The 18,607-nt window shown below is 41.1% G+C and overlaps 1 protein-coding gene across 2 annotated transcripts; it reads left to right on the top strand.

The window, feature by feature from the left end:
• Positions 1–5,871: 5,871 nt before the first annotated feature.
• LOC306970835 (mitochondrial fission factor-like) lies at positions 5,872–17,681 on the top strand. Of its 2 annotated transcripts, XM_079566866.1 has the most exons (8): positions 5,872–5,916; positions 7,982–8,183; positions 8,348–8,454; positions 10,036–10,139; positions 10,670–10,801; positions 12,006–12,092; positions 15,574–15,643; positions 17,365–17,681. In XM_079566866.1, the coding sequence occupies exons 2-8, from the start codon at positions 7,985–7,987 to the stop codon at positions 17,494–17,496; spliced, it is 831 nt and encodes a 276-aa protein (XP_079422992.1). In that variant the 5' UTR covers positions 5,872–5,916; positions 7,982–7,984; the 3' UTR covers positions 17,497–17,681. The 2 variants fall into 2 exon arrangements, with proteins under 2 accessions (XP_079422992.1, XP_079422993.1); XM_079566867.1 differs by lacking the exon at positions 12,006–12,092.
• Positions 17,682–18,607: the final 926 nt, after the last annotated feature.

Here is an 18,607-nt window from a genome sequence, read left to right as displayed (position 1 = left end):
TCCCGACATTTAAAGTTCACAATCTGATGACAACCATCTTCTTCCCCCACAACCTGGAAACTGTCCAGAAAAAGTGAAGCTCGACATTTTGGACAATACTTCAACACTTCCTCCACAAAAATCACAAGGAAATACTCAAGGAACACATTTTTCCCGCACCAACCTGCCACGTAACTATGGAATTGTTTGTTTTTTGTATTCTCTGCAGCAAAAACTACATTTGTTACTGGTGGATCCGCGATGCATTTGCTGCGTTTGTTTTTGTCGAGAATCAAGTTTGGATTTTCTGCTCAAGTCCAAAATGGCCTCCTGATAAATTTGCCTTATGTCTTTATTCGCTGGACAATTAGAGAATAGAAAGCGTCGAGACGAAACCTCAGCAGCGTCTGGCCCACAATTAGTGAGGTATATACTTTAAATGACACGACGGGGCTTTGTGAATGGGAAAACTAAACTGTATCTTTAACCAAAGCTTTTGAATCGGTAATTGTAAAAAGAAATGTTTGGATCTTCACAAATACCAGGGGGAAACAAAATGTTGTTTATTTATTACAAGCTACATTGATTGAGTTCATTTTTCTGAATATTTCTTTATTATTGTTGTTGTTGTTGTTGTTGTTGTTGTTTACTATCTGCTCAAAGGATGAAAAAAGTAACTTAAAAATGTGGACAAATACAACAGGAGTGTTGATTTGAAACTTCCGCATTACCCAGGACACAAAAAAATCAATCAATCAATAAAATTGGGTCGCAAAACCAATTTCTGTGAGTCGAAAGTGCTGTCCCTGAAGGCTGTCAAAGTAAGATTACAGGTGTTCAAAAAACCTAGTAAATAGATTTAGAACGGCAGTAAATCAAAGAATCATCAGCATGGAGATGCAGAGATGCATCTTTGAGACCACGGCCCAGTTTGTTTATGTAAATACTGAACAGAGTAGGCCCTAAAATAGAGCCCTGAGGGACTCCTTTTGTTATGGTCAAGTAACTTGAAGTGTGGCCACCAAGTTGTTTTCTGATCATGATTTTAGCTTTATCAGTTCAAGGTCAACAAGAATCTAAAAAGAAATGCTGTGTTTTACATGATTATCATTATTTTGCTAATTGGAACAACAGCGTGTTTTGTGGATCAGAACATGTACATTATTTTTGTTAAGACGCTTATATTTAAATCGATTTTGCTTTAAAAAACTGCAACAGGCGTTACACAACATAAGTCCCAATTAGAAACACATATACCTGTAATATGCATTTTATTAAGATGTAGAAGAAGTAAATTGAAACAATCAAATGAAATAATTAACAACAATAACAACAACCACCATTTTTTTTTCTTTTATTGTTTAATGATACAAAGACAGACTTAACTTAATCTGCAGCTTAAACCTTCAACTTCAGCTGTGTCTTCATGAAACATAACATGGCTCGCCAAGGAGACATTACAAAGACGACTGAGGGATGTGGATAAATGGCGCGCCCTGTTGGCCACAGTGGGGATTACAGCCTTGAAACAGGACTTTCGTGAGCGAATAAAAAGCTTTTGTGATCGCTGCTCTGAATGTGGTACTCGTGGGGTGTGACATGTTAAAGTGACGGTATTTTGGATAAAGATGAGGCCTCGTCCAAAACACAGGTGGTTCAGGATCGGCTTAGACATAATAGACATGATAGATTATGTTTTAAACTGAGACACTGCAGGCAAAACCCACTTTCCCCCCCAGCAATATTCAGATTTTGGGATTTAACCACCCATACAGCCACTGGGTCACTGAAAGGTAAAATACAATCTAATATAAACACTTTTTTTTTTACCTAAAAAGTTGCATACTGCACCTAAAAAAAACATACAATAAAATCAAAACTTGCAACACTTTTTGTTTTGTTTATGTCAGTATTCAAAATTTAAAGAAAGTCCTGCTCATCTGCGGCGTCTCCTTAAGATTCACACTTGTTCATAGTTTAGTTTCTTCACAGTTTTCTCTCTCCCCACCTGTGGCATTTGGACGACAGACCTATGTTTTGGGACCGTTTTTACGCTTTAATATTGACTCTGATTTGCCAAAACCTGTGTTCACTGTAAATAGTCACATCATGGTTTGTTCACTTCTTGTTGAGCTTGACATGGATTTATGTTTGACTGTTTTTGCAACATTACCGCATCATTTCTTCAGCAAATTCTGCCAATGCTACCACAACAACCAGCTGCTACGAACAATTTGGATTGAATTATTTGGACCTGCTCAAGTCCTAGATTAGTCCTGGTTTAGTCCCAGTTAAGATCCATCTCTAGCCTGGATCTGCAAACCAGCCTCAGTCTTGATTTTGTTCACCCTTCCCCAATCTCACGACTCCATGATTTCATCCCATTTCAGGAACATTAGTTTTTACTAAACATTCCAGTTTTAAAGCTCCGTCACTGCCAAATATCCTGACGATTCGTGTTTACTTCCATTTTGAAAACAGGTGCACTTCTGTCGGCTCTCCATCAGTGGCCTGAACCAGTATTTACTTGTATTTACGTTTGCCTTTTATTTAAGCTAAATATCTGACCCCCGACTGAACGACTGCTGGCAATCGAGTCGAAATCGTTTACAAAAACATCCTAAATGTCATTACTGGGGTAAAAGTTACAGTTGCTACTGGTCAAATGTTACTCCAAGAACAGTAAAAGTGATAGTAGTTCAATATTTGCTATAGAAAGTACTTAAAGGTGCATTATGCAACTTTTATACGTAAAAAAAAACAGTTTGTATTTGTGCGTATTTAACCTTGTAGTGACCCAGCGGCTGTATGGGTACTTTCCGTCACAGTGAGGACGCCTCAAGATCAATTGAAAACCTACAAAACAATTGATCCTGGAGCTTTGTAGAGACGCCATGCTGACCACTCATGCAGCCGCTGGGTCACTACAAGGTACAATACGCACAAATACAAACTTTTTCCATCCATCCATCCATCTTCTTCCACTTTTCCGTTTCCGGGTCGTGAGGGCAGCTGTTGGAGTTGCCCAAATCACATTGCACCGGCCCTTATGGCTCCTCCTGCAGGTGGTGGGTCCACGGAAGGACGGCCTCATGATGAAACAGGCCTGTTGGTCCCGTCATAAGGGGCTTCTGAACCGCTCTTTGTCCGACCCGTAACCTAGGACCTGTTATATAATATATATAAACTCTTTTTTACGTGTGAAAAGTTGCATAATGCACCTTTAAGTACAAATCCGTTCATAGAAGTGGTATGACTAACTTTGCGGCTTCAAAAACACCCCAAAAATGTGCCTGGGTCCACCCTCTGTACGGCAACAGTACGGGGACAAATCTTCTTCGTTGATGCGAGTCACTGGCATTGACGGGACACCTGCACATCGCCACCTATTGTTCCGGAGTGTGAATTTAACAAAACACATTTGCTTTACTTTGCAGCCTTTATGTACTGTAACTGTGGTGGAGTGGAACGTATTATATTCATCTTTCAAAGTTCTCAACACTTTCACGTGAAGTACAGACTTACTTAAAGAGGGGGTATTATGCAAAATCGACTTTTTCAAGCTTTACATCATGTTATTATGTCATTCCCTCATTTAAAACATGCCTGAAGTGTTGCCTTGGCACATTCACGTATTTTTGAGTAATCTGTAAAAACTCTGATGGCGGCCATTTTAGGGACAGGTTTGCCTGAGTCCTCCTAGGAACGCCCCCACCTCCTGGAGACGCCTCCGAGCTTTCGTCACCAGCCGAGTAACCAACCACTGCTCCTCAGCAGAGCCCCCTCCCCACTGATGCCACAGACAGCGTGTGGAGGGGGCGTGTCAGAAAGGGTCAGAGGTTCTTAAAGAGACAGAGGCCTATTTCAAGACATTCACTACAGCCATTTTGAGAGAGACATTTTATACAAGGCAGTTATTCTAATTTACTGCATTTACAGACCAACAGAAGGTTTGGTCATCATTGTAGTGTGATATAGACTGGTGCTATGGGATTGAAAAAAGCATAATACCCCCTCTTTAAGTAAATTTACTTTGTTACTGACCATCTCTTGCCGTGTCAAGGACTCTTGTTGCAAAATGTCAGAAAAATTGCACATTAATTTTCTCAAAAAGTTGCAGCTTTACTACACTATGTGTTTACTGTATTTCCTATGCGCAAAACAGGACCAAACACATTTCAGCGTCAATCTTTGAAACTCGTTCTCTAAACTAATGCAAGAATCACATACATTGTTCACCGCACGTTTTATACAGTACAAGTCAAGGCAACTTTATTTATACTGCGCATTTCATACACAAGGCAACTCAATGCGCCCATTAGACCCAATGCCAATGGAGACGGGATATTTATTGTTCTGGAGGAGACATAGATCAGTCAGTTTTTTTATGATTGTGACCAATGATTTTTTTTTATTTTTAATTGCAATGAAAATAGCAAGGCGAATGTTCTGCCTTTTACATTCAGAATGGCCTCACTTCACGATGTTTACTGTTCTGAGCCGGAACGATGCTCGCCACACGAGATCTCAACAGTTTTATTGTTGTGTTGTGTTTTACTTTCTGCACTATTTTACCAAACATAAATAAACATGGCTTTCTCGCTTGCGTCAGTGACACTTTTTGGATCACGTTTGGGGTCATTATTATTGTTAACACAGTTCAACGACACCAGTGAGAGTGTGTTTTGTACATTTTTTTAAAATATAAATTTACTAAGACTTCGCTGTACAATGTCTTCCTTTTGATTCTGAGTGACTACTGCTTTCTTAAAGTCCAAACTGTATTAAGTATCAGTAATTATCAATAAAGGGCACTATATCGTCGATGTTTGATATGAGAAACGTCTGTTTGGCTTTTTCCCTTATTTTGTTTTGTTGTTTTTTTCAGCATAAACACAACGTGAGCAGGGAAATTTAAACTGTATTTCTCACAAACCCTTGGTGGACATTGGCTAACACTAACTTATGACATTATTTCCTTTCAGAGGAATTCTTGAGGGTATGCACATTATGTTCTCAACTCAAAGTTTACACTCATTTGGCCCCTGTTGTTGCTATGTTGTCTCCATCTCCAATGTAATCTGCAAGGGTATGCATCATTCGAGTGGAGACAAAACAATAACAAATTTCTCAACATTGCCACTCAAACAGATTGTGCCACTCTTTATGCAAAACATTATGATATCAGGTGTATATTTCTGTCCCAGTGGTGTATACAGTATATTCTGTGGTGTATACAGTATATTCAGTGGTGTATACAGTATATTCTGTGGTGTATACAGTATATTCAGTGGTGTATACAGTATATTCTGTGGTGTATACAGTATATTCTCTGGTGTATACAGTATATTCTGTGGTGTATACAGTATATTCAGTGGTGTATACAGTATATTCTGTGGTGTATACAGTATATTCTGTAGTGTATACAGTATATTCTGTGGTGTATACAGTATATTCTGTGGTGTATACAGTATATTCTGTGGTGTATACAGTATATTCTGTGGTGTATACAGTATATTCTGTCCCAGTGGTTCTCAACCGGCAGGGGATCAGCGGGATCCAGTTTACATGACAAGCTGCGACTCACATAAGATTATCAACTCAACCCAATAGAATTCTGTTGGATTTTTTCATTGAGAGCTCCCAGTTCTATTGTGTCAGTTTGTTTCTGATGAAAGAGAAAGCTCGTGACCACCAGACGTTTGTTTACATTGAGTTGCAGGAACATCAGCCTAAACAGGCTTGAGCTTATTCTTTTAGTATTTAATTTGAATTACTTAAACTGTTCACTACAAACTAACCAAATTAACATGAATTTAGCCATTTTTGGATTGGATTCGTAGTCTTTATTTTGACGCTTCTTCAACCGGAAACGCCGTCTCTTCATTTCCGGTGCTTAACTTTTTGACACTCCGTTGGCGTTTTCTCCAAAATCAGGTCAGGTCATCAGGTCTAACGGTGTCGTGTGTTTTATTCACTTGACTTTACACGGACTGTGCTTTATGTTTCTGCGGCCGCGTCTTATTCATCCGTTTATGAAGTTTGTCCTAAGTTTAGCACCTGTTGCTAAAGACTTAGCCTCGGAGCATGTTGGAAACTCCGCTCAATGACAGGACTGGACGTACATAACCTCCTTTAACGCATCAAAACAAGCCTGTGTCGCTTTCTTTTGTCTTGAGCCTTTATATTCTATTAATGTGTTTCTGGAGAGTGAAATCACCCTAATGCTCAAAGTTAATGAAGTGGTTCTAACGGTTTTCTTCATGAGAAAAGAAAGGATTTGTTGTTGTAATAACAACAATGTGACTATATAATGGAGAAGCCGACATATTTAATCACGTAAGATTAACATTAACGTTACTTTATTTTTTACTGAAGTGAAAAGGTCACCAAAAATAAAACTCTAGCTCACTGAGGACCTGTTTGAATAATGAAAAGTATTATGTAATGCTGGGATTGTTGTTGTTGTTGTTGTTGTTGTTGTTGTTGTTGTTGTTGTTGTTGTTGTTGTTGTTGTTGTTGTTGTTGTTGTTGTTGTTGTTGTTGTTGTTGTTGTAGTTGTTGTTGTAGTTGTTGTACAGTGCATTAATTTTTGCCACCAAAGAGTATGTTGTTAAAACAGACTTTGATGCATTGTCTTCAGCTAAATACCTCTGCACTATTCTGAGGGTGGTCCCCCTGCTTCACTTTGCCACCGCTCAAAGCTTCACACATGAAATGTTCATATGGTTAATTTGCTTGAAGAATTCGTCTGTGCAGGAGGGATTGTCTGAGCTGGAAACAAGTTTGAGCCAAACTAAACATGTCACAGTTTGGTCAAAAGGAAACTGCCTGAAATCAAATAATAACTTAATAATGATAAAGTTCAAAGTATTGTGAGATAAAACATTCAAGGAAGTTTACTGCTGTATACAGTATACAGAAGTATACAGAAGTATACAGAAGTATACAGCGAGAAGAGGTGTGCTTATGGAATGACGGGCGACACTGTGACTGGAGCTCATATGGGGGCACCAACCACTGCTCAGGGCTGTCGTCGTGGTATAAAGGCTTCTGTGAATACGCGAGGGAGCGTATCCCATAGTCAGACATCTCACTCATGCTACTCAGAGAACCGGGGTTTACGAAAGTAACCAAAAGTTACTTAAATATGTAATGTGACTGTAATTTCAACCTGAAAAGACTCACAGAAACAGAGTGGTTTTATTGGACATGAATCATGATTGGGGCTCAGACCCGGCGTAAGATTGAATTAATGATATCAAATACAGTGCTGTGTATTTGATTCAAATAGACGGCAATGCTGAAGTCTGGACACTGGTTCTGGTAGAGGATGAGACCTGGGGCGGCCAGTTGACAACAACAAGCAAAGTCATGGAGAGGCGGAGGAGGGTTGCAGCACAGCTGGGAAATGGCTGACATTTACACCTGCAGCGGCGGGAGCGAAAGAGCGCCAAGCTTCCATTCATCCCCTATACTGGCTGGTCACTGGAAAGAAGCCCCTGGAAATACACAGGAGAGCGGCGCAGTAAGGGCGACCGGAGCCGCGACGGCATTTGCTTAGAGCTGAAATCAATCCAACTCTATACAAATACAGAGCAAATCGTGGTTGCGACCACCAACCACAGAACCAGATCTGACAGACACCTGTGGCTCACACACTTCAGCTGCGTCTCAAACCCGCCTCCACGTGCTCCTGCGCAAGGGGGCTGGCCTAGGAAGCAAGCTGAGCGATGGAAAGCCACATATTTTTGCTTGGTGTGAATGCGGTGTGTGCGATGGATGAGAAAGCTCGTCCATCGCAAAACAACGTATGAGTAACGAGGCAAGTTTTGAGGGAAGCTTTCCTATGAAAACATCAGCAATGAAAATAATGGTTACTGTATTATTTTAGTCAGGGAAATGTTATGCTGCTTTGGCTTTAAATTGTTTCTTATTTTACAGTCAATTATGATGCACTAAAACCAATTCAAATATTGTTGGTCTGTTTTTGTTTGGACAGAGGATGTATCCCATCGACAAGGCTCCGGTCGTGGGCAGAGACCCGGCTTTCATGGAGTCCATCAGCAAAACCATGAGAGTCCCGGACCGGCTCAGCGTGGGACCAGACCAAGACCAGGACCAGGACCAGGACCAGCATCTCGACCAGACTGCGGCCCGTCCAGTCTACAGCATGCAAGTCCCAGACCGACTCACTTACACAGGTAACACTGGGATAAAGCCACGGGTTCATGTGAAATAAGATGAAAGCGCCGACAACAGAGCTCCTCGGACCATTCGGGCGATACGAGTTCTATGGTCTTTGTATTTGGTCGTATTGTTTTCCGTCATGAAACGCTAAACCCTCCTGTGCTCCTGTGCTTTTCAGAAGCCCCAGACCTGAGTCCCAGGCCCCTGTTCAGCCCGAAGTCCAAAGCCCCAGGTCTGGAGGTGTGCTGGGAGAGCCCCGAGGGTCCACACAGAGACACGCTGCTGGTACGGCAAAAACAAGGCAATTACTGCAAAAGCTGCTGCTATCAACAGAAGCAGCTGTAGAAATTCCTCCCAGAACATGCAGCCAATAGTGGACTCGTCAAGGGCGCGGCATCTCGCTGATGAAAACTCTCAAAACTGAAACGTATCTGACCCAAGTTGTGCACAAATTCTTTATGTTCACACGAGGGCCCAACTGATACTGATATGAAGGGGTTTCAATCATAGAACTACAGCCCTTATCAAAAGTTTAAGACCAGTGGAAAAATGGCAAAAATTCACATTTTGGATGGTTAGATCTTAACAAGGTTCCAAGTAGAACTTCAGTCTGCAACAAGAACAAAAGGGAGTGAGACAAAACAATTGAGTAAAACTTTTATTGGAAACAACAAGTAGACATCAAACAATAAACATCAAAAGTTTAGGACAACCTGCCTTTAAAAGGACAAATCTGCAAAAATGTAGATTCAGTGTCATTTCCTGTCAGGTCATGTTGTCCTGATCGTTGAGCTGCATTAGCTGAGCCTCTCGCTGCATCACTGCTGAGGCAGGACGCCATAAAACAGCCATTTAGAATTTCTGAAAGATCCTGAGGTTATTGAAATAAAAAAATCCCAAAGCTGAAGCCTGCAAAATGTGATATTTTTTGTAATTTTTCAACTTAAACTTTTGATCGGGACTGTATATAGAAATAACTCTAATCGAGGTCGACCAATGTGGGTTCTTCTAAGGCCGATGCCGATTTTTACGGATTTTAATTGGTCGATGCTGATTTGCACCACTGATATTTTTGGCCAAATTTAAAAAAAAATGTCTGGTCTATAATCCTGTGTTTGAAGTTTCTAAACGCGTCAGTGTTGAACTGTGACAGCAGGGGGCGCAGTGTGCGGGGTATAGGGCAGATTTATTCGGGACTGATTTATTCGGCTTGTCAAAAATCTGCAGATTCTACAACAGTGGTTCCAAAATAATAAGCAAAAGTCTGCAACATAAAATATATAAAATAGGCGCAAACTTGTGACTGATTTTCACTGTGATGTTTCTTTGCTCCCCTGAGGCCGAGGACGTTGTGGGATTCTCATTTTAAAGTTCTAACTGAGCTCTTTCCAGCGCAAAAAATGCGAAGTCGCCTTTTTATCCGCTGATAGGCGATACTGTCAAAAAAAAGAAAAGATATTGGCCAATATATCGGTCGAAGTACAAGTAAACGGAGCATTTTTATGTAAAATACTTGCCATTATTAATTAACAATCGGCTCGAAGGCTAGTTTTATGACAACAAAAACTAAATTGTGATCTGTGGCCTCATTTATAAAGCTTACGTATGGCACAGCAAATCCACTGAAGTCACAGCACCGTCGATCTGGGTCGTTTTTGCCTTTTCTTGTTCAGTCTCTTTTTCCCAAATTAAATTTTTTAAGATTAAAGGTCTGCAGCTCCCCCGTCTCGTTCAAATTGACCATTTGTGTAGTGTTTATTCTTGTCGTTCTGTGCTCGCTCTGGGTTGTGTTTATTCTTGCAGCCCTTGTGGCGAGTCGGTTTGTTGTTGCCTTTAACCCCGTCTCTCTGTCTCCTGTTTGCACAGAGTCCAATCCGGCGTTCCATGAGCGACCAGAGCTTTGCCAGGACGCCCCCAGCGCCCCCCGCCCAGAACCGGGCTCTGGTGGTGCCACGACAGCAGCCCTCTGCGTGAGTGATTTATTTATGAACATCTGTATTGAAACAACAACAACAGCTGCAAACATGCCAGTTTATAGCCATTTTATTCACGGTATCAGATCGGATTGGGAAAAACGGTAGATACTTCCATCCAGAGCAAAAGTGCAGCAGAGTCTGTGAGAGTCAGTCATGTGACAAACACAATTTCAAATGTTTCTAAAAAAAACTCATTTATCAAACATTAATAGCCAGCCCCACATCTTTCCGTATGGAGTCAGAAAATGATGTACCTAAAGAATGACGAGTGTTTTGGGTGATAACTATTTCTCGCCAACCTTTTTAAAGTACTTTTAAAAACGAAAACACTGTTAAAATATGTATTAGTTTGAGCGAGACACGGCCAAGTCTCACCAGGAATAAAACTCTTACAAATAAATAACAATAATATAACAGGGACACATTTTCCTACAGAGATGATGTTTTGTGAATGGAGCAGTTCACATCATGTTTCCGCTCACTTACCTTGACCTGATTATCCTCTCCCTGTTTCATCCGTATAGTCGCCGTCCCGTCCACCGCACCCCTGTCGCTGCCCCCGACCCCCCTCGCGCTCCCCTCTCGGGTCGCTCCATAATGCAGATGGGTCTACAGGCCTCGCAGCGCCTCCTGCAGGCCGTCAACAGCAAGTACAGGTCTGCGTCTGGGTCCTCGCTCAAACTGACTATGACTCGCACCACTGACTTGCTGCTCCGCGTGTCGTGCTTTCGTTTGTTGTGTTTTTGCTGCTCTCGTTGGGCCGTACGCACTCGTTGGTTTGCCTAACACTGCCCTCATGTGGCGCCTCAGTTCACAGTGCACGCTTTAAACACGTCCAGGAGCATTTAGGTGCATGTGATGTGTTTGTTTTTTCCTCATGTTTTTTATTCACTTCATTTATGGTTTGATGGGTGACTACCTGAGGTACAGTGTTACTTATAGTTTTAGAATCAGAATCATTTTATACCTTTTCTGTTTTTACCCAAGGAAAGGGGCAATTGTATAAAAAAGTCTATTGTATTCACCTTATTCAGAGAGTGACGATGGGCACTGCCATTCTGTGTTTATGGCCAAACTACAGGTCTAACCGACGCTGACATTGAGCTTTGATTTGTACTTCTACGATATTTCTGACATACCACTGAGTAAATATATTGATCGGCTTCAGTACTTGACAATTAATCAACTATCACCGCAGAATGACGACCGAAAGTAAACAAAAATATTGCCGTCATGTCACAGATGTGAGGCAGCCTTATTTCCTTTGGGATTTTTTTGTAAGTTTTTTGTTTCTAATTTTATTTTCTTCACTCTCTTCCATTGACAACAAACAATGGGACAAGAAAGAGGAAATGCTTAAACCACAAAAGTGCTGAATAAGGCATCCAGATGATAGTGAGTGCACGCATTTGAGGGATTAAACCACATATTAAAATGCTCTGAAAACACTCTCTTCCTGCGGTAGGAACCCCAGACCTACATTTTATAAACAACACCATGTTGATCTTTGGAAAGGAGCTGGTGATGTCCCGCTCCCAGCAAAGTTTGGAGTCAGGTGTGAGGAGAGTCACATAGTCAAGCTGTATGGTTTTTGTTTAGCTTTTTTTGGGGGGGTATTTTTTCCACCATCAAATGTCAGTTTTGCTTGAGAGACTGACGTGAACTTTTGCGACTAATACTAATCCCGCATGGTTTTGTCCCTTTCGCTTGTTTTTGGCTAAACTCACTCACACTCCTTCTTCACTAACTGTCGAACGCTTGATAACTTTCACGATTTTCCATTGACTAAAGATTCTCTGCATAAACTGAATTTGGTGCAGGGGGGTGATTTTTTTTTTTCGTGTCTGTTTTTGGGGAAAGGTTCATGAGAGAAGAGCCTCCTCCGGCTGCTGCGATCAGAGCAGAGACTGTGCCTGAGCAGAGTCAGGTGGACCACGGCAGACGCAGGTACAGACACAGAGCTGCCATTACTGCTACTACTGCTACTACTGCTACTGTGGCTACGACTACTGCCGCTACTACTACTGCTACTACTGGGGCTACTGCTACTACTACTGTGGCTATTACTTACTACTGCGGCTACTGCTACCGCCGCTACTACTGCGGCTACTACTACTACTGCGGTTACTGCTACTGCTGCTACTAGTACTGCAGCTACTACTACTACTGCGACTACTACAACTGCTACTACTGCGGCTACTGCTACACAGCTACTACTGTGGCTACAACTGTGACTACTAGTGCTACTGCCACTACTACTGCAACTACTACTACTACTGCGGCTACTACTACTACTGTGGCTACTACTGCTGCTACTACTGTGGTTACTACTAACTACTGCAACTACTGCTACGGCTACTGTTACTACTGCTACTACTGTGATTATTGCTAATGCCGCTACCACTGTGGCTACTACGACTACAACTACTACGACTACTACTACTACGACTACTACTACTGCGACTACTGCTACTACAGTGTCAGTTATAAAATAAATTCAATTAATCTCATACCCCCATACCTCCAGTTGAGCTTTGCCCAAATATAAAAGCTTCTTGACACACAGTCTATAGGCCAGAGTAACGCCTCATTTGAAAGCTAAGACTTACAAAAGACATCTAAGATTTTACCTTGCGTTGTCGGCGCACAGTTTTGTCACCTGTTTTGCTGCGTTTTTGTCGTGTTTTTTGTTGCTTTTTCATCACATTTTTATCATCTGTTTGTTGTGCGTTTATTGCATTTTTTATGCTTTTTTTTGCTGCGTTTTCAACTTAAACTGGACAAAATGTGCTTGTTTAAGCTAAGGAGGGTTTTGAGGATCTTTAGTTTGATTCTTGTGGAGAATGTATTACTTTATACTGCACTACATATCTATAAAGATCTATAAAAGCTTCAAAGTATGACATAGATGGATGATTACCTATTCAGCCCTGTAGTGGCTCATTTCAACAGCCACAGTGAGCCAGATGTGAAAGGTTTCTTACACTGAAGACCAGGGAGACGTAATCCAGTGAAGTCCATTTATTAGACAAAAAATAAATATGAACATTACATTCTCTCTGTAGCAACAGGTAGAAAATCTGTTTGCTCCCACACCTGAACTCAGCTCAACACTGATGACATCAGAGGTGTCTAAGTAATGGGAGTGACTTAGATTGAGGGCTTTTTTACCCCTTTTAACGCTTTTACATTTTTACATTAGTCTTTTAACTGTAGTTTTTAAGCTTAGCTTTTAGACTTTTTAACCTTTGCCACTTTTTAACCAAAACACTATTTAATATTTTTAACTTTAACTTAAAACGCTTTTTAGCATTTCAACCGCATTGGCTCTCACAAGCCCCATTCATAGTAAAGGTCGTCTGTGAAACTTACATGGCCGCTCTGTCTCCTCCTACGCGCGTGTTCTTTAAAAGGGCAAAAAGGAGGGAAGCCCCTCACTCGCGTGGTGGGCGGAGCCTCTGCAGAGCTCCAGAGCTTGATTGACAGGCTCTGGAGCCAATCAATGCACTGAAAATGCTTCCACTATTTCGGGCTGATAGACAAAAACCAGCGTGGTTAAAAATATTTCACCTACCCCAGCGTTGTCACATGGGTCATAGCGATTTCTAGATAAAGAAAAACTCTTTGGAGCCAGGCTTTGGAGCTGTTCTTGGGAGATCTGAAGACCCATTAGAATCCTCTCTACCTGACTATCCTGTGTACAGCAATGTCAGCTCCCCGCCATAAAGACCATAGAGAAGCGCAATCCTCCATTGGTTTTGTCCCTTTTAAAAGCCTTAAGTGGCGCACTCCGGTTCACTAGGGGGCACTGTGCAAGTGTACTTACAATGTCACTGGCTCACCACAAGGAACAAGGTTTGTCCCTGTATTGTTATTGTAAAAGTGGTGAATTCGGGCGAGATCTTTGTATTATCGAAGCTGCGCTGTTATTCCTAACAGTTCACCAACTTCAGCTTTTCCTTTTTTTCTTCACATTTATTTTTTATCAAAGAGGCAAATAGTTTGATTTATTTTTTTATTTTTTCAAAAAAGTCATGTAATTTTTACATCATGGAACTTGGAACAAACTAACAATAAGCGGGGGTCACTCTTTTGGTTCACCAACATCAGCTATCTACTACAGCAAATACTGATTACTGATGTAATAATTGGACTGGACAACTTTTCCTCATATTTGACCAGTGGTTTAGATACAGATGGGGCCATGTTTGAAGCAGTCAGGGGGGAAAACAAAGAAGAGAAGCTCAAATAACCCGGCAGTAATTAGATAGAGTCTGTAGGAGCTACTAAACCTCTAAATCCCGCCTTAACTAAGTGCATTTTCTCCAGTTCAGCATTACCCAAATCTAAAAGGTTACAGTCTACAGGCCAGTGTAAGACCTCATTTGAAAGCTAAGACCTACAAAACTGATCTGAACAGACCTTTTTCCGTGTTGTCGACACCTTTTTTGGCATTTCATTTCTTTTCTGCTACTCTTTTGTTGCACATTCATCACGTTTTTGTCGCTCTTGTGTTGCGTTTTCATCCTCTTTCTCGGCTCATTTTTGTTGCTATTTGACACTTTTTTCAAGACGCTTTTAGATTTGGGTAAAGCCAAACTGGAGAAAATGCCCTCGGTTCAGGAGAGGGTTAAAAAGTTAATAAAAAGTAAAATCTTTTTTCAGTACATAGAAAAACAGGGCATGGAGAGGAGCAAAGAGGTTCAGCAGCTCATAAATACTTAAAAAAAAAACAGACAAATCTAACCAGGAAGCTACATTAGCTCCATGCTACATATGCTAACGTTAGCAACGAGTGCCATTTTCCCCCCGCTTTGACTGAACACTTTGCTGTGAATAAACATCGTATGGACCCGATTTTGGCTGGACTTTATTGACGTTTTTTTTATAAATATAGCCAAAGCACATCGAGTTGCCTTGTGAAAATGCTTGGTATAAATAAACATGCCTTGCTTTGCCTTCTAGTCCGCCAAAAAACGGCTACAAAAGTGAAAATGATTGATTCCCGTGAGAGGTTTTCTCTCGGCTCGGCCCTTGTATGATGTGTTGTTGTTTGTATCTATCTGCTGTTTTACTCAAATGAAATCAAGTACTTAAATCATCTCTGTAGTACTGCCTCTGCCTCTGCTACTATTACTACTTCTACTTCTACTGCGGCTACAAAACCAACTTGATTTGCTGCTGCTGTTACTACTGTGACATTATCGCCGACTGCAAACCCAGAACAAAGGTGTTTCCGCTCTAGGACTTGTTGTTGCCGTTGTGGAGGGAAACTTCTCTTTACAGTCTGAAAGTTGTAAAACGTGCAGTGATCCATCGCACATGAAGAATGGTGATGTGTGGAATCTCCTGCACCCGTTTTCGATGTCGAGTGCAGCAGCTTTAAGTCTGTCGGCGTCTCACGGTGATCTGCTTGTGTTGCATTCAGGGCTGAGGGACACTGGAGCACTGACGACGACGGAGGAGCAGCCGTGGAGCTGATCGTGCTCCGACGACAGGTACGGGCGCTCTGTCCCACCCGCTGATGTCACGAGGTGGTGCTGCAGTCCAGACTCCTTCACTGGACTCAATGCAGCACTCAAATAGCTTCCTCTTCAAAGCATGTGTTAAGAATTTTTTTCATTATTTATTTACATGATAAAACTTGAAATACAAAGATACATTTGTTTAGTTTAGTTTAGTTTTTTAACTGCATCTGGCTGGAACATTTTGCACGTTTGCTGAAGTCGTTATGGCGACTCGCTCGGACAAACATCAGTTCGGGTGCTGCTTTCCAGACACAGATCTATAATATAACAGACGTTGCCATAGCAATCCATTGGAACTAATGTCCAGCTCTGGCGGCCATGTTGTGATTGTCCATTTTACTCAAGAACTCACGAACTGGGAGACTCCACTTATTTTTGTGATTTCCTTTTATTTGATTTTGATGTGTCCCTGATCCATGGTCATCCCTACAACAGAAATGTAGAAATATCTCGTAAAAACCTTTTTACACTTTGCTCATTAACCTCTTAACTCCCGCGTGAACCGAAAGGATCTTTTTCCTCACGTCGTCAGATTTTTTTCCATAATTTTTTTGTTGGGTATTCAACTCATTTTTTTTTTACTTTTTTGTCATTTTTTTAATCAAATTTTTGTCATTTTTTTGTCACATTTTTATCACATTTTTGTCATTTTTTCGTAAATTTTTTGTCAATTTCTTGTGACATTTTTGTGACATTTATGGCACTCTTTCATCAATTTTTCATAACTGTTTTCTCAATGTTTTCTCACTTTTTTGTCACATTTCCATCATTGTTTTCGTCTCAGTTTTGTTGCTATTTTCACAGCTTTTTTCCAGAAGCTTTTGGACTGGGGTAAAGCCAAACTGGAGAAAATGTGCTCGGTTCAGGTGGGAGTTAAGGGGTTAAAGCCACTCCACATTTCTAACATACAAATCGACAGACTTCATCAAAACTATGATCACAGCCAGAAACATCACTTATACTTAGGTATCGTTAAGGATTTATCAATATTACTACTCTTATCAATACTCCTTAGCGATCAGGTACTTTAACAGTACTCTTATCAGCACTTTAAAATAGTTATATAGAGGCTACTGTACATATACAGTATAGGCAATTTAGCCTAGCCTATATCTCTTGTTTATTACTAAATTACTTTCAATTACATTTGGATCCAATTTATTTCCATTTTGTGCATACATTTAATATATCGTAGATAAACTTTCGCTTTAAAGTTTTTTACTGTGGGTTAGCGGCAGCAGCTCGGGGGGGTTACTGAGTAGAATAAGTGAGGTTTGAATGTTTAAAGGTGCACTATGCAACTTTTTATGTAAACAAAAAAAAAGAAGAAAAAAGTTAACATTAATGTGTCTCTAATCAACTTTGCGTAATTGATCAAGTTTTTTACATAGGAAGTTGCATAGTGCACCTTTAACACAGCGAGTCTTCCCCGATGCTCTGGGCCCTGGGTACTCGGTACCCTTTATCCCCCCAGTCCGACACCCATGGATGTAATGAATGCATCCATGAGATTGAAGAGTGCCTTTTTAATGTGATTATTTGAGCGTGGGTGATTCGCGACCCCTTTAAAAAGGCCGTTAAGGCTGGAGCTTGTCGGCCCGGGGACTGTTATGATACTGGGTTTCAGCACCCATCACTACTTGTTTTTCTTAGAATAAACCTTGTAAAACTGACCTTGTGTGTGTCTGCAGGTGTTGAAGATGAGTCGTCGTCTGGCCGCGTTGGAGCGCCACAACAGCGAGCGGCGGAACACGGAATTCGTTCTGTTTTCTCTGCTCGGCTCAGCGTGTCTGCTCAACGCCTGGCTCTGGATACGCAGATAACACGCACTGCAGCCACAGCGGCGTGGTTTTAGCAAAGAGAGACACTTTAAATGATCATTAAAGGGCTTGTGTTAAGCTCAAACTCGTGAGATTTAGATGTTTGAGCGATCCTGCAGTTCAATGGGTTCTAGAATCTTGTAATGTCATCATCTCAGATGGAGCTGAGGCCGATACAACTCTACAGGACTGAACAGTTATTGATCTCCAACAGAGAAACTACTCAACCAGATCATTGTAGTAAATGGATCCATAAATCAGTCACATTAATCTCAAAAAATATTATGTTTTCAAGTATTGTCACCACTTTTGGACAATCTTAGTCTAGAGAAGATGAGCCATAAACCAACTCGAAACATCTGCATTTCTGCACCACCTCAATTTTAAACTATTGGCTTTTCTGAATACTTAACCTTGAATGACCTGAAAAAGAAAGCCCAAGTCGAGGTTTCAAAAGTTCTAAAGTTCGGAAATATGTCAGTTGTGTTTGTGTTTGAGGAGTCAGACCCGCAAAGCTGTACAGTGCTGCCCCCTCCTGGCAGGATCACACTACTGTTTGTCAGTGACGCATTGGAGCCTCTGCAGCCTCTTTAATAAGTCATTTAAATCACAGGGCGAGCTCTTCCAACAGTTTCACGAGTGTCTCTGAAGCACAAGTAGCTCTAGTTCTGCAGAGGGCACTCACGGCCAATTCAACATCCTGACCAGCCCAGACTCCCACACCGTCTTGTAAATGTAAAATATCAACGCTGTAGAACCAAAACAACGTTTTAGCGCCTTCTAGATGCTAGTTCTGTTACAAAGTCAAAGCATGCTGACAAATTATGTGCTTAAAAGAGAATATTAGTGTATTTCATTGACTGAAAGTTGCTCCGTTTTGCCGTTTGCGAAAGAGAATGTTCGTTATATATAATGTCCTCCTTGTGCTTCTGTGTCAGGGCGGTTTCCCCGTTTCAAAATAGAGAACATGAATATTTGTAAGGTCATCGAATCCTGTCAGGTGAGACAAGTTTGACGATCTAATTATGAACATGTCGTGGAAACTGTGAATAAAATAAGAAAACTAATATAAACGTATTTATCTAATAGAGTTGTGAATAAAGACGTGATGTGC

This window comes from Gobius niger (assembly GCF_951799975.1).
Source record: "Gobius niger genome assembly, chromosome: 11".
Taxonomy (NCBI): domain Eukaryota; kingdom Metazoa; phylum Chordata; class Actinopteri; order Gobiiformes; family Gobiidae; genus Gobius; species Gobius niger.
The sequence above is the reverse complement of the archived record's forward strand: the minus strand, read 5'-3'. Positions and strand labels throughout refer to the sequence as shown.

Excerpts from the sequence above, each read along its gene's own strand:
- LOC306970835 (XM_079566866.1), top strand. The coding sequence starts at position 7,985 with ATGTATCCCATCGACAAGGCTCCGGTCGTGGGCAGAGACCCGGCTTTC. Across the intron at positions 8,455-10,035 it reads CACACAGAGACACGCTGCTG|AGTCCAATCCGGCGTTCCAT; the intron begins GTACGGCAAAAA and ends CTGTTTGCACAG. Across the intron at positions 12,093-15,573 it reads GTGGACCACGGCAGACGCAG|GGCTGAGGGACACTGGAGCA; the intron begins GTACAGACACAG and ends TGTTGCATTCAG.